General features: G+C 40.5%; 1 protein-coding gene across 1 annotated transcript in view; it reads right to left on the minus strand.

Annotated features, from left to right (window-relative positions):
- Nucleotides 1-15352, minus strand: part of UNC5C (unc-5 netrin receptor C) — a 351092-nt gene that overhangs the window by 114435 nt on the left and 221305 nt on the right. Inside the window, exon 2 of the mRNA XM_077814388.1 lies at nucleotides 8251-8472. Within this exon, the coding sequence (XP_077670514.1) occupies nucleotides 8251-8472 (222 nt within the window). The remainder of the gene's footprint in view (nucleotides 1-8250; nucleotides 8473-15352) is intronic.

Raw genomic sequence — 15352 nt, forward strand, 5'->3', positions numbered from 1 at the left:
CAAGAGAGTGTTTATATAGCATTTCTGGATATTTCTGCAGAAGTCATTCAAAAATATATATAAACTGAAAAGGGCAAAAACCCAGAAGTTAGTTCTCTGTGGGCCCGATTTTTTTCTGGTGCGCATTCAGTGTAGTCATTTATAGCAGTGCAGAGTCCATTTTGATTGGTAGCATTTAACCTCACTTTGCACAGATGTAAAGCACTATATAAGATGTAAAGTCCCAGAGACTCAGTGTGTGTGTATCTGCACTGCTATCTGTACTGCAGAAATGGGAAACAAAAAGCAAACACACCAACAATTCCTTATCCACAATCATTTTCAGTTGCATAATAGTTAAAAAAAAAAGTGCACAAATCACACTAATGATTATTGATGCTCTTGCCCTTCCTGTGCTGTATCAATGAAATTTTCTTGCCCCCCAAAGCATTAGTTCTGCAGTATCTGTTTCCTTTCTTTGATAGTAGCTCATAACATTACATATATGCCCTTCTTCCTACTTTCATCTTCTCTCTTTAAAACAAAATATCACCAATGTTCACTATAATATATTTGATTTTGTTCTGTGTTAATATCAAAATACTTCAGTAAAAACATAAAAAAGGACCGCATTCTGGCTTGCCATTCCCTGTACACATGAAATGATGAGGCCAGATACGCTGAGCACTGATGAATAACAAAGCACCCATTTGGACATCTTTAAGAAAAATGCTTAACTTTTAATAGAGGAAGAAAATTCCAATGGGGCTGAAGATCAAAAACAGAGGTCAAAGATCTTCCAGATAAGACACTTCTGTTTTCTTGGGATCGACTCTAAGTGTATTTGCACAGTTCTATTACCAGGCTAATATAATTTAATAAATAAGTCTAGATCAGTGGTTCCCAAACTGGGGTCACGAAATGTTACAGGGGGTTCTCGGGAAAAAATTCCCTAATGGCAGACAGAGCTGTCCCTAGCGGACAAAGCTGTCACTGGGCCAGCAGCCCAGAGCCCCTGGACTTCCAAGAGCTAAGCAGATCAAAGCAAGCATATCTATCACACTGAGGAGATTTAAACTTCCAGACTCCTTATAAGAAATGGAAAGGGAGGTGGATATTTTTTGCTGTTTTTAAAATTAAATAGGCAGCTAGTATTGTTTTTAAAATTATTACAAAGAACAAGTTTAAGTGTTGTTGTAACATGTGTTGTTTGCCCGGACTGCTAAAGACCTGAATGCTTGTGTAGGAAGAACTCTTTGAATTGGCTTCTTAAATATCTTCATGCTGTTTCACATCTGATACTCCTTGATGAAACATAGGAGCCTTGTCTTATAATGGGCTTATTCAAAGTGATACAGGCTACGAAAGTGAGATCTTGGAAGAGTGTTGCTGTTTTCATAATGTAATAAAAATACTGTCATGATAAATAATTAATAATAAATAGTGTGTAATAAGTATGTCATAAAAACACATTTTATATTTCCAAGATCACTGCTTTTATAATTTATACTCAGATAAAGGAGAAAATCCCTGGAAATATTCATTTTTAGGAGGGGGTTCGTGACACTTGACATTTTAGTGAAAGGGGTTCACAGGTCGTTAAAGTTTGGGAACCACTTTGGTCTAGAACATCCTGTCACCTTTTACTGTTCTTAGTGTCTCTGACCAGTTGCAATAGTTCCTATGGAGATTGGCAGCGTCCATATGCATACTCTCTGAGACTACTGATGCTTTACTTACTGCTCTAAAATACTCCATGGTGCAATGCACCTACATAATATCCCAACTTCATAATAACAACTTCCTCAATTACACAGAAAAGAGATACAAATGTTTCTTTTTCTCTTAAAATAATTAACCCTCCTACACCATTTACTATTTCTTTCCAGCAACTCTCTTTGTTAGGAGCAGGATTGCACCCTGATTCTGCATCCTGTGTCACTGCTGGTGTACCACCTGGCACATGCTGTGCAGCCTTTGTGTTTATGAATGCTAAACAAATTTCCCATACCAGGGAGATGCACAACTGATTTTGCACAAGTTTCATTCACAGTGTTTCCAAAGCTTCGGAGTCCATGGACAGCTGAAAACTTATTTCTCTCTCCCAACATTTTACCTTTTAATTGGAAGATAAGTTACTACACCAAATACCTTTAGCATTACACCTTTATTTCATTTTCTTCTCTCTTCTCAGTACTCTGAATACTTTTTTTTACAGTAAAGAGTGCATGATTACACTTTATTATTTTGCTTCCACATTTCATTACCTTTCTGTCTTGTTCTCCTTGTCATTACTTTGCTATAAGAGGACTTAAGAGGGAAAATGTGGTTCTCAGATGGCATTTTAGAAACAACTCAGCAGGGCTTTCCTGCTCGTTGTTTGGGGGATAGCATGGCAGAACCACAGCAAAGAGAAATGTGCCTACGTCTCAGTCACTTGGGTCCTATGACTGACACGGAAGGATGAAGGATGAAACTCAAGCAGCATCCAGAATAAAAATGTTATATAACTGAAATCCTTTTGAGCTCGGGTTCATTATTATAGGCTTCATTGTGGCATTGACCAACTGTTAGTTGTGTTGGAGAACTGAATTGCCCCAGGGAGACAAAATTCCTCTCTGAGGCTCCCTGGCACATGGAATAGGGGGACATCTGCTGCTACATGATCCTGGCATTCTCCCCAACCGCATATCTACTCAAAGACACAATGTGGCTTTATGGAAGGTGTCTATCTAACCTGTTTGGAGTAATGACCTTAATTAAATTATGTTACGGGGGGAAAAAAGGTAGGGGGACAGTTCTTAGGGTTTGGCCGGACAAATATAGCCCACCATTTGAGCAAACCAAGAAGTTAACAATATCTCCTAGGTTAGAATTTACTACACCAGTGGAGGATACTAACAGAGGCTAAATAGTCCCAAATGTGGTGTAATCAATGCAGTGACTCAATGACACTTGAATGGGCGAAGCTCTTTGCTAGCCTGATGGATGCAGGCTACTAAGCTGCTGATCTAGTATGTTTAATGATTGTATATTCTTCTTTAGGCATGTCTATCATTCCTCAGAAATAAACTGAGGCCCATTGTCTCATACAACTTTTTCTCAAAGTCAACCAGCTCCAGACAAGTCTCTTCAATGGCTTTGCAAGAGGTGATATTATCTAAACCTATTACTTCTGGCAGGACCGGCCCACAACATTTTGGCACCTGAGGCGGGGAGCTCAAATGATGCCCCCACACCCCCTTGCTTGGGTCAAAACTTTGAAAGGTCTCAATTCTGCCTTCTTCCTGTTCTGCTCTGCTAACAACTTAAAATGCATTGTTCAAAAATTTTAAGTAATACTTAACTTTCAAATGCCTGAACAGACAATGTAACTTTTCTTGTCTGCATAGTAAACACTGGCATTTATATCTGTTTGAATAATCAAATCTTTCTCCATGCAGCTCCTGCTGCTTTCTGTTATTCCCTCTCACCTTTTCTCCTGCCTGCCTGTTATGTCTCTTGTGCCCTCCTTCCTTCAGCACAGCACTCCACCATCTCTGTGCATCTAGAGCAGAGAGACTACATAGGCATCAGCAGCAGGAACAATTTTCTACACCCTGGGTCCTAGGTGCCTCCTCCCCTCCCCCACAATCTGGCACCTGAGGCGGCCACCTCAGTTAGCCTCATGGTAAGGCCAGCCCTGACTTCTGGCTACTTCAAGCATTTTGTTTTCCCTTGCCTGCAAAATCAATACGAATTCTCTTCCAGGGGTTCTCAGTCCCATTTCCAATGATGGTAGGATGTGACAGCAGACATATCACACTTTATGTCCATATCTAAACTTGGCTGCAAAATCCAGATTCTGAGGACAGCTTTCATTTCAACAATTCCAGTGTGGCTATTATGCAATTGTACTAACAATCTGATTTGCAAGATTTCGGTAGCCCCCTGCAGAAATTCCACAAGGTAGAATCTCTCATTACTGTGAGCTCATTTTTCGGAAGTGGTTTAGGCTGTTCTTCATCATTTAGAACATTCACACAGCCTTCAGCTATACCTTCTTTTAAGATAGGGACATTTACATTCTCTGCTGCAATTTCTTTTGCAGCATTGAGAAAGTCTTTCAAAATCAGATTTTGAAAATGGGATTAGGTTGCAAAGGATTTTTCACCTGTATTAGCAACCAGAATAAACACATCATAATTTCTGTGTTTTTACTGATGATCTAGAACTGATGGGAGAGAGACAACATGTTAACATCAGAGCCCATCTCTCACTGTAATCTAGCAACTACTCATATTTGGTCCAAACATTTTTATAGAAGCTATTTTCCCTAATCAATGTAAACTTCTTCCCATTCTGAAACTCTAGAGATGTTAGGTTTCAGAGTAGCAGCCGTGTTAGTCTGCATCCGCAAAAAGAAAAGGAGTACTTGTGGCACCTTGGAGACTAACCAATTTATTTGAGCATAAGCTTTCGTGAGCTACAGCTCACTTCATCGGATGCATCCGATGAAGTGAGCTGTAGCTCACGAAAGCTTATGCTCAAATAAATTGGTTAGTCTCCAAGGTGCCACAGGTACTCCTTTTCCTTTTTCTAGAGATGTTGTAATTCCAGATATTCTCAGACCCTCTTTTTCTATCTTGTCATAGTTGTTTTTTTTCCTTTAGCGAAGGCCCTGGGAATGAAGATGTTGGGTCCTTTTCCCATCTGGCACTTTACTTGGTAGGATTCCGCCAACTGCATAGCTGAGACATGACGTTAACATTAGACACATGCTAACTTTCATGGGTTTTCCAGCTAACGAGCTGGGATACCACAGAAGTTTGGGGGATTTTCAGATTCATTTTCTCTGATTCTTCTCTGCATAGTCATATTGAGCTCAGTATTTCTAACCTGTGATCCAAGTATACTCAACTTTGCAGATAGCAGTGACTTCTTAGTCTGTTCAAATGCCCTGTTACATTCCTCGGTTCAAACCCAGTTGGGTGGTAGGTGCTGTCCAGAAAGGGGCCATAAGTAGGATGGTTAAAAGGATTTCCTCATTTCTATTTGGGGTGCAGGAGAAAAAGGTGGCACTACTAGATGCAATTTCTACCTCCATGTGTCACGGCAGCAGTAAATCTGAACTCATGAGCATAAAGATATATTTGGACACAACAAGCTGGCTTGGTTTGTTGACTGAGTACAAATGAATATTGCTACTGTTACTGTGCTCATCCACCCCATGGCCTGAATGAAGAATAGGAAATGATTTGTTTTATCATTTGAGGCAGATGGTCTACAGTTATTTTCCTTAAACCCACTGCTTCATTAAGAAAACTAACCTAGATTTGGCATATTTATGAGAAGTGTTCTTTCTCCTCCTGCTATCAGAAGCAATTAAGAGCAGGAATTTAAAAACAAACATTTAGAATTGTTTTTTTCCTCTTGCCTACACAGACATAGCACTACTGATTTCAATGAAGTTACACTTTATTTACCTCAGTGTAACTGAGAAGAGAACCGGGTCTATAATTCTAAAAAGTGACCCTGGACTGCATTTTACAGAATGAGCAATGACAGGCATTATTCAGTTTCTGAATGTAAATGCTAATAAAGCTTAAGGAAGAAATGAAATGAAAACTGAATCCACTGAAAGCCAGGGAAAGTTCATTCCAGTGGATTCCCAGTCTCACATGAATGATGAAACTAGGAGATGTACTAAGTAACAGAAGTATTCCCCTCTTCCAGTCTTCTTCCCATACAGTCACATTGCAACCTGTTGGAAGATCCTATTACAACTAACAGTCAAACATAGCCAAAAGCTTTTTTTTCCTGATTCTCCTTTCTGCAACCTTCCCCGCAACCCAAATTATCTTTCTCTTTCTCAAGCTGAGAGAACTACAGTGCGGTTAAAAGCATATGCTTTTGAACTCTGCGCAAATAAATGAGCTGAAACAAATAAAACCCAGGTCACATGAGACTTTCAAGACATCTGGTGGAGTTATTTTTCTGAATAATTAGACCAAGTGGTGGTGCAATTCCCAAATGAAAGCTACTTTCTTGCTTGATATTCAGTTATTTTTCATAGCCATCAAGACAGCAATAAGCCCCATTTCTCTCCCTTGCACGTGACTCGAACCTTATTGGATTACCAGTCTTTCCAAACTGGGACAATCACATCTTTGACATGGGCTTGTTTATAGCTCAAGTTTTTAAGCCTCTTTGTTTCCTTTATATTTTGAGGGCCCTATTAATCTTCCATGGAAGTCAATGGGAGTTTTGGCATTGATTAGATTAGGATTGGACATTTAGCCTCTTTCTTTCATTTCTTCCTAATTTACTACAGGTCTCTCTAGTACCAAGTCAATGTAGCAGGCAGCAGAATATAATGGAACAGCAGCCAGTTGCATGCTCTGGAGTCAGTACGTTGTTCCTGGCTGGGGGAATATTGTATCTTCCCATTATTTCTTTGCCTGAGGCTAACCGTAATTTCTCCTTTTTCCATATTCTCCCCTTTTAAACCTTCAACATAAGAGTGCTCCAAAAGCTCCTCAGAACTTGTCTAACACTGTGCTCCCCTAGTGTGACTACATTGTAAGTAATCTGGAATGGACCGAATTAGAGAAGTGAGCAAGGAAGCCAGTTCTGTGGAGTAGTGAGCAGCAGTTTAGTTGGAGAAATCACTATGCCCTGGTCTACACTAGGACTTTAGGTCGAATTTAGCAGCATTAAATCGATGTAAACCTGCACCCGTCCACACGATGAAGCCCTTTATTTTGACTTAAAGGGCTCTTAAAATCGATTTCCTTACTCCACCCCTGACAAGTGGATTAGCGCTTAAATCGGCCTTGCTGGCTCGAATTTGGGGTACTGTGGACACAATTCGACGGTATTGGCCTCCGGGAGATATCCCAGAGTGCTCCATTGTGACCGCTCTGGACAGCACTCTCAACTCAGATGCACGATTGTTTGCCGTTGCTCTGACGCAGGGAGGGGCGACTGAGGACACGGCTTACAGGGTTGGCTTCAGGGAGCTAAAATCAACAAAGGGGGTGGCTTTACATCAAGGAGTATTTCAGGCAGGACTTCATGGAGGGTTCCAATAAGAAATGGTGCACCTAAGTTATTGTTCTTATTGGAACAAGGAGGTTAGCCTGGCCTCTGATTGATACATGGCTAGATTTACCTCGCTGCACCTTCTCTGTGAGTGACTGCAGTGTGACCTAGAGGAATGAGTCCCCTAGACAGGGGAGGGGGAGAAGCAAATGAGTACAAAACAAGTCTGGTCTATTTCTTGTTTTGATCCACTCCATCTATCTTTTACATCTTTGGCTGGCAGCAGACAGTGCAGAAGGACTGCATGCCATCCACATCTCATGGCTGCTCGGCAGAAGATGGTACAGTACGACTGCTAGCCATCCTCATCTCTTGCCTGCCCGGCAGAAGATGGTACAGTACGACTGCTAGCAATCCGTATCGCCTGCCTGCTCACCATAAGACGGTTCAATAGGACTGACTGCAGGACTAAAGAGAATGACCTGGTCAAGTCACTCCAAATTTAGTCCCTGCGCCCATGTCTGCCCAGGCACTCCCAGCCGACGTGGCCAGGAGCACCTCGGACACGACGAGGACGGCTACCAGTCGTATTGCACCGTCTGCTGCCAGAAGGCAATGGGTTGCTGCTACTGTGTAGCAATGCCGTACCGCGTCTGCCAGCACCCAGGAGACATATGGTGACAGTTACCTGAGCAGGCTCCATGCTTGCCGTGGTATGGCGTCTGCACAGGTAATTCAGGAAAAAAGGCGCAAAACGATTGTCTGCCCTTCCTTTCACGGAGAGAGGGAGGGAGGGAAGGGAGGCCTGACGATATGTACCCAGAACCATCCGCGACAATGGTTTAGCCCCATCAGGCATTGGGATCTCAACCCAGAATTCCAATGGGCAGGGGAGACTGCGGGAACTGTGGGATAGCCACCCACAGTGCAACACTCCGGAAGTCGACGCTAGCCTCGGTACTGTGGAAGCACTCCGCCGAGTTAATGCACTTAATGCACTTAGAGCATTTTCTGTAGGGACACACACACTCGAATATATAAAACCGATTTCTAAAAAAACGACTTCTATAAATTCGACCTTATTCCGTAGTGTAGACATACCCTATGAGTCTTTTAAAATTAGCACACAGTTGGGCCTCATTCTCATTTTACACTAAGTCCATTTTACACCGCTCCGCCAGTGTAAATGAGAATCAAACCCAATAATAGCACCCCCAATGACATGGTGAAAAAACACAAATGCCTCACCAGAAGTTTCATCTACTCGCTCATCCACCACATGGTCCTTCTGGTGAACCCATTCACTGTTGCACTTGAAATAGATCTGGGTAGCAGGGCTGGCTTTGCAGTACAAGTTCACAGGTTTGTTTTTTACGATGTAAGCTTCTTCAGGCTCAATGAGGAAATGAGGCAGAGGCTCTGGAGGATCAGATGGAAAGGTTTCTGGAAGTTCATGAAAAAAATCATCATCTGTAACAAAGAAACGGAGAAGGGAAATGTAGAAAGTTTAGAAAATTACAGCAACTGAAATTCTGGCTGTGAAAGATTACAAGTGTTTCTAAAAAGCTCAAGGGAAGAGAGTGCCTTTTCAAGTGAAAAAATTACACGGGAAGTGTCCTTGCAGTGGAGTTTAAATGCAGAGTTGTTTGCAGCCTAAAAGGTGTTTCTACTTAACATCCTGCTCTTTCTGTTTCTACTAGTTCATTTGCTAACTCTGTTTGTGAAAGTCTCCTTTTTATTTGTCTTCAGTGGGAACAGTAATGGCAGAACGTAGTTTTAGCACTTGGTTCTGTCACTTATTAAATCCCTGTACAAAATTCTGTTAACCTAAACTGACACTTGAGAGTACAAGGCAAGGGCATAATTGTTACACACAGACATGCACAATCATACCCATATAGTTCTGCACCCTTAATAGGCATGCACAAATATCACTCTGTGTGCATGCTAATTGAATATATGTGCACGCACATGGCCAGTAATGATTTAGGATGTTACCTCTAGGTCTTCAGTATGAAACTGACCCTAGGAGTTAGAGGCTGGGTCAGTTTCCACTTTACCCCTCTTCATTCATTCTTTGACTTCTCTGTTGAGAATGCTAACAAGGGTGCCAAATTCTGATACTTCTTTTTGTAGTGTGTACACCTGCTCAATGCCCACTAGAGAAGTGGGACTGGTACCACTTACTCACTTCACACAGAGCACAGAACTGCTACTAAATGGTACGATACAGACCTATTATGTGGATTAACAGAGGGCTTTGGTCTTCTTCAGTGCTGTCAATCGAGCACTTTTCACCAGGAGTACGCTCACAAAACAATTCATTTAAAAAAAAAAAAAAACAGTCCAATAAACTAGTGGAAACATTGAAAATGAGCTAATTCACACAGCTTCCTGCCTCGTCCTCCATAAAACCCCTTTTTACAGGCAAAGCATCCTCTCTCCACTCCTTTCACAGGAGAAATCACCAAGATCAGAGAGTGACAATTCACTGGAGAAATACTCCTCTTCCCATTGACTTGCAAAACTCTTGTCAACATGCAAGAACATTCAAGAAGCTCACAGTGGCAAAGGGATGAGGGAACAGTAACTATTGACAGATCCATCAGCAAGAAGCTGACAGTCCTGAAGGCCTCATTCAATCTCCTCTTTTCTGCCTCTGAAGCAGTTATCGTTATACACAGTGATGGACGTTGGTGATGATCAATAAAGCATCACAGAATATCAAACTAAAAATACTACAGAACGTTAGCTCTCCTCTTCTTGTCAGTCTCCATGAAGATTAAATGTCAGACAGTTACCTTTCTTTACTCTAGGCATACCTATATTTTTTGTGTCCAGAATTACAAAGGGTATGAAAGCCTTTCCTTCCAGCTACTGCTTGCACAGAAAGACAAATAAGGAATAACAACAACAGATGAAAGAGGCTGGAGAAGTAGATAATACAGTACCTATCTACATAGCTGTGTAGAGTTACACTGTTCATCTTCAGTAGGCCTGAGCAAATCTTACAGAGTTTGAGGTGTTATGAACCTTTTGAACTATTTATATATCTCAAACCTGTAATATGAGTTCACACACCTCTTCTCATTTCATTTGAAACCGTTTTTTTTCCCTCTGAAGAAGTTCGGGGGGGTTTACCCACGAAAGCTTATGCCCAAAGAAATCTGTTCGTCTCTAAGCTGCCACTGGACTCCTCGTAGTTTTTTTCTCTGTCAGGGTGTTTCAGTTCAAAAACAATAGCGGGCTTGATTCACAACTGCATTACTCCACTGCACTGAAGTAAATGTAGTCGGACCAGCACAAACCAGGAGTGATGGAGTAGTGAATAAGACCCAGTATTTTTCTATCAGAGGGAAAACCTCTGCTATAAAGTAATAGGGACAAAAGGGCTCCAATCCCTTACCAAAAGCTCATCTGCTGTAAGCAGGTGCCCTGCACATAGTATGAAAAACAGATTTAATTTTCATTAGATTTTTTCTCTGTCATTATTTTCCTCTGTGATTTTGTTTTTACTCCAACCACCTTATGTTCTACTTTTCACCCTGTTTCTGCACCTGCTCTCCCAACATTAGATTTTTCTCTCTGCTTCCTTTTTCTCCACAGTGTTTCGAGAGTGTAATATGAAGTTAAATGCATGAGTTTGAGTCAAAGTTTGGAATTCATGATAACAGCGGGTTTGAGCTAAGGCAAGAGGGATTTGTCCCTCCCTGCTATACATCTACTCATAATGCATACAAACATACAGCTAAACATACACAGAGACATTAGAGATTAATCATTTCACTTGAACTGCCACAGGATATATCTTTTCCTTCTGGTCATTTATTTGCAAATTGGTGAGCAGACAGAAGGAAACTAACAAAGCACACATATGTTTTATAATTAAACAAGTATTGCTCCACTAATTTCTGGTGACTGGAAAAACAAATGTATTTATTTTCACCAATAGATCTCAGCACATTACCAAAGACAACACTTCTGCTATCCGAACAATTAACTAGTTCTTATCAAAGATGTAACTGGAAGCTCCAAAAAAGGCAAAGGAGAGGAAACTGGGGAGGAGGGAGAGAGATTTCCTTCCTTATTTCCTAAAGTCTGAGAGATCAATCTGAAGAATGCGTGTAGGCTTTGGGCTGCTCTGCTGTGGGTGCCCACTTCTAGCATTTAAATACTGTTTTTATTTTCAAGTGGATTTTCTAATACTGCTTATTACAAACTCAGCCTCTCTTCTCGACTGCTGGAATATGGGCAGGGCATACCTTATACACCCCTCCAGAAGCCCAGAGCCGCTCTAGCTCATAAAATGCCTGTTGTGAGCCAGTTTTCTTATTTAACCTTAATATACTGTTTAATTCCTCGTTGCTATTATAATTTAAATAAAGTTATATTACGATCAAGCCCAAATTTATTCTTTCTTGCTGTGCTATCTTCAGACTCCGGCATCTGAACCACATTCAGATAGATGTTTGTGAGATAGGCGGTCACCATTCTCAGACATACAGATAAAGCACACATACAGAAGCTCTGCCGTCCAGTGATACTGGTTTTCTTTTAATATTTGCACACTTAAGAGAATCAAAACAGATACGATACCTTTTCTTACATTCTCCACAGAGAGGCATTTTCATTCATTTGCAGGCCCCCATGCTTATTATGATTGAGCAAATTAACATTATATGGAACAAAAACTTAAAAGAGGAACGTCTACAATGCAAACATGATTGGATTTTGCTGTATTCAACAAAGGAAAACAATCATACGACAAAGCTAGCCTCATCTCCATCAGCATTCAGGGTCTCTAACCCAAGCGTCTGCTGCACACTGCTAAGAGGTAATAAGGCAGCCTTATCGGGCTGTGAGAATCAGAGCTGGAACTCAGTTTGCGCTTCTAAGTTCCCAGAAGTGATTAGATCTCCTGCTACAGGAAAGCAAACTGTTGTTCCATTCTCCCCCAGACAGAGAAACTGAGGCCTTACAAGTTCCATCTATTTATCCTGTAGAAACTGCTATGTTGGGGAACCAAGTTACATAGGGTGATCAGACAGCAAATGTGAAAAAAGGGGGTGGGGGATAATAGGAGCCTATATAAGAAAAAGATCCAAATATCGGGACTGTCCCTATAAAATTGGGACATCTGGTCACCCTAAAGTTACAACAGGGCAGTTCCTGACATAGGTGAAACGGTGTCTAGTCTTGCAGTATAGATGGGAACAAATGGCTTTTAGCCATGCTGCAGATTCATGCCACAGCCTCACTAAGATCCAAATGTGAGATTGCGTTGTTTAGGGACAACCCTTTGTTAGGGGTGGATGGAGGCCTCACAGAAGAATCCTGATTCAGACACCTTATAAACTTGTACAGAATGTGATTCCTTACATTCCCAGACAGCTGTGCTGTAGCCATCATCCAACCATCACATTACCTGCTTTGGGAGGCTTGTGGTGCCCACATGGTATAAAAGCTCTACTCCCCAGGCTACCAGGGTCACAAGGTTGGCCTCTCATTCCCTTGAACATCTGTTCAGGATCAGCTACAATATGTCCTATAGCATGATTCTGGAACATAGTTACAACTATAGCTGGGCAGAGATTGGAAAATTGGTTTTATGGAGGATTTTGAAATTAGTCTATGTTGTGTTTTGGAACAAAACTGGAAAATGGCAAAAATCTCTGCAAAAGAAAATGAAGGAAAAAAATGTTTAAGCTTGATCTAAACATTTAGTTTACATTTTGAAATTATTTTATAATAGATAGAATAATACAAAATAAAAAAATTCAAAACAAAATCCTCTGGAAAGGAATAATTGACATGTCCCATTTTGACACTGTCATGACTTTTTTCCTTTTTATCCCCTTCCAAAATGAAGTTTGGGAGAAATCGAGACTTTTTTCAAAGCGTTTATATTTCAACGGAAAACTGTTCTGTCAAAGCTTATCTGACCAACTCGTTAGAATACAGTTCAGTCCTAAATCTGTAAGATCAAACTGTGTTTCAGCCACATTGTGGGGGTACTGTGTTATAACAGGTCTCACAACAATGGCTGTTTCTACAATTTAGATGGGACTTAAAATACCACATTTGTATGTGTGTGTGTGTCTGTATGTTTGTGGCTGTACATGTAAAAGGGGCTGAATCTTGCCCAACATTCTGATCTGTGCCTTCCAAAGTACTCCCTTGGACATTTTAATAATGCATCCCATGGAAATGCAACAAAGGGGCATGCTTTGTGTTATCTCTGGACTTATCTCAACTTTTCTAACCATTCCAGGAAAAATACCCATTCAAGAATGGCCTGTAAAAGAATTATACATTGAAGAAGGGAACCGTGTGCTTGATTTTCATTTACTCTGTCAATGCGCTGTGTAACATGCCCCCTGGATCAAACACAAATTCTCAGACTTGAGTGCTCTTCTACGTAACAGGACTCCATTTGTGCCCAATTATTGCAAACTGAGTTTACTTCTGTAAAATGTCACATTCATCTTTATTTTCATGGAATAAAATGTACAACCCAGCAGTTGCTATTGACTGCTCCACACTACCAAGACAAAAGACCTGATTAATGAAAATGCTAACCTGGTTTCACTCATGCAATTCACTCATACTAAGAAAATAAATTTACCCAAACCACCTTCATCTATAAATTTCATGCTGAATTTATACTTTAACGGCTTCTCTGAATTTAGAGATGCTATTTTACCTCCCTCCTTTAACATCCTACAACAGTGTTTTGAAAAAAAAAAAAAACGTGGGCCACATCCAAACTTAGTGAAAATGGGTGAAATGCGATGGAAGTCAATAGAGCTGCAGCAATTTACACCAGCTAAGGCTCATACACAGGATGGACCTGTGGGAGGATTATATTTTAATCTTTATTTTAGGTAAAAATATCCTTTTAGGGCATTCGTTTTTGAAACTGTACATAATGCAGCACTTTTTGCATTAACATACGAGAAAGGAAGAGTTTATGGTAGGTTTCACTTTTTATGGACTAGTATTCCAGCTCTAACTCAGGGTCAGAAAATATTGTGCTGAACACACCAATCTATTCATCCCTCGATCACTAGTTTTATTACTATGTATCAGGCTTTAATTCTTATCAGCCCAACACATAACTCATGATATTTCTGAATTGCAGACAAAGTATTATTGCTTGTATCGTAATACATAGGACAATTATCTCTTTGTCTGAGACTTGAAGCAAATTCTTCTCGAATGGAATTTACTTCAGAGTGATTCAAGAGCAATTTAAAATGAATGGTTGCAAAGCTAATTTCATTTGCATTTAGATGCCCATCACTCAGTGAGATCATTTGTGATACATATTACAATAAAGGCAGCTGGAGTTAACTGTTTGTATGGGATTTCGGCTAAGTTTGTAATGTTATGATTAAAAAACTTTCTGGAGCAACAACTCCTATTTACTGTGAAATTAACAGCAGGTGCTAGCTCTGTAATATAACTTTATCAGGATTGTGGCAATCGTTTGTTTTACAGGAGAAACATTTTCCGTAAAGGAAAATACTCACTGGTAATTCCTTTGGGTGTAGTTCTCTTTCCCTATCAAGGGCACACAACATTATGACTCTAACCAATAGGAAGCAAGGAGGCAAAGAATTTGTCAATGGATCCTTGTATGTGAAATAATTTACACGTACTTTATAGCCCCTTTATATTGCCAGAGCAGTGAAGATGGGTCTGAGGCCAGATTTATACTAAAGACCTATATGGGTTAACTGTGTCACTCAGGGGTGTGAAAAATCCATGTCCCTGAGTGACATAATTATACTGACCAACCCACCTTGTAGGTAGCACTATGTTTACAGGAGAGCTACTGCTGCTGAGGGAGAAGGATTAACTAAGCTCATGGGAGAAGCTATAGTGAAGATAAGCCAAAGTAAAAACTATTTCCCCATGCTAATTTTCCCCCTACTGTTACTCACACCTTCTTGTCAGCTGTTTGAAATGGGCCATCCTGATTATCACCACAAAAATTTTTTTTGTCCTGCTGATAATAACCCACCTTAATCGATTACTCTCATTAGAGTTGGTACGGCAACCCCCATTTTTTCATGTTCTCTGTATATAGATTAGATAGATAATCTTCCTACTGTATTTTCCACTGCATGCATCTGATGAAGTGGGCTTTAGCCCACAAAATCTTATACTCAAATAAATTTGTTAACCTCTCAGGTGCCACAAGTACTCCTTGTTCTTTAAACAAAGGAATGTAATTTCTCCAAAGTACTTAATTCCAAAGTCCTTTGAAAGACAATGAGAATTCATTTACATACCAGATAAAAAGAGCTATCAAGCTAACAAGTGCGGGGGAGGGGGAGGGGAATAG

Source organism: Eretmochelys imbricata, chromosome 4, assembly GCF_965152235.1.
Source record: "Eretmochelys imbricata isolate rEreImb1 chromosome 4, rEreImb1.hap1, whole genome shotgun sequence".
In the NCBI taxonomy this organism is placed as follows: domain Eukaryota; kingdom Metazoa; phylum Chordata; order Testudines; family Cheloniidae; genus Eretmochelys; species Eretmochelys imbricata.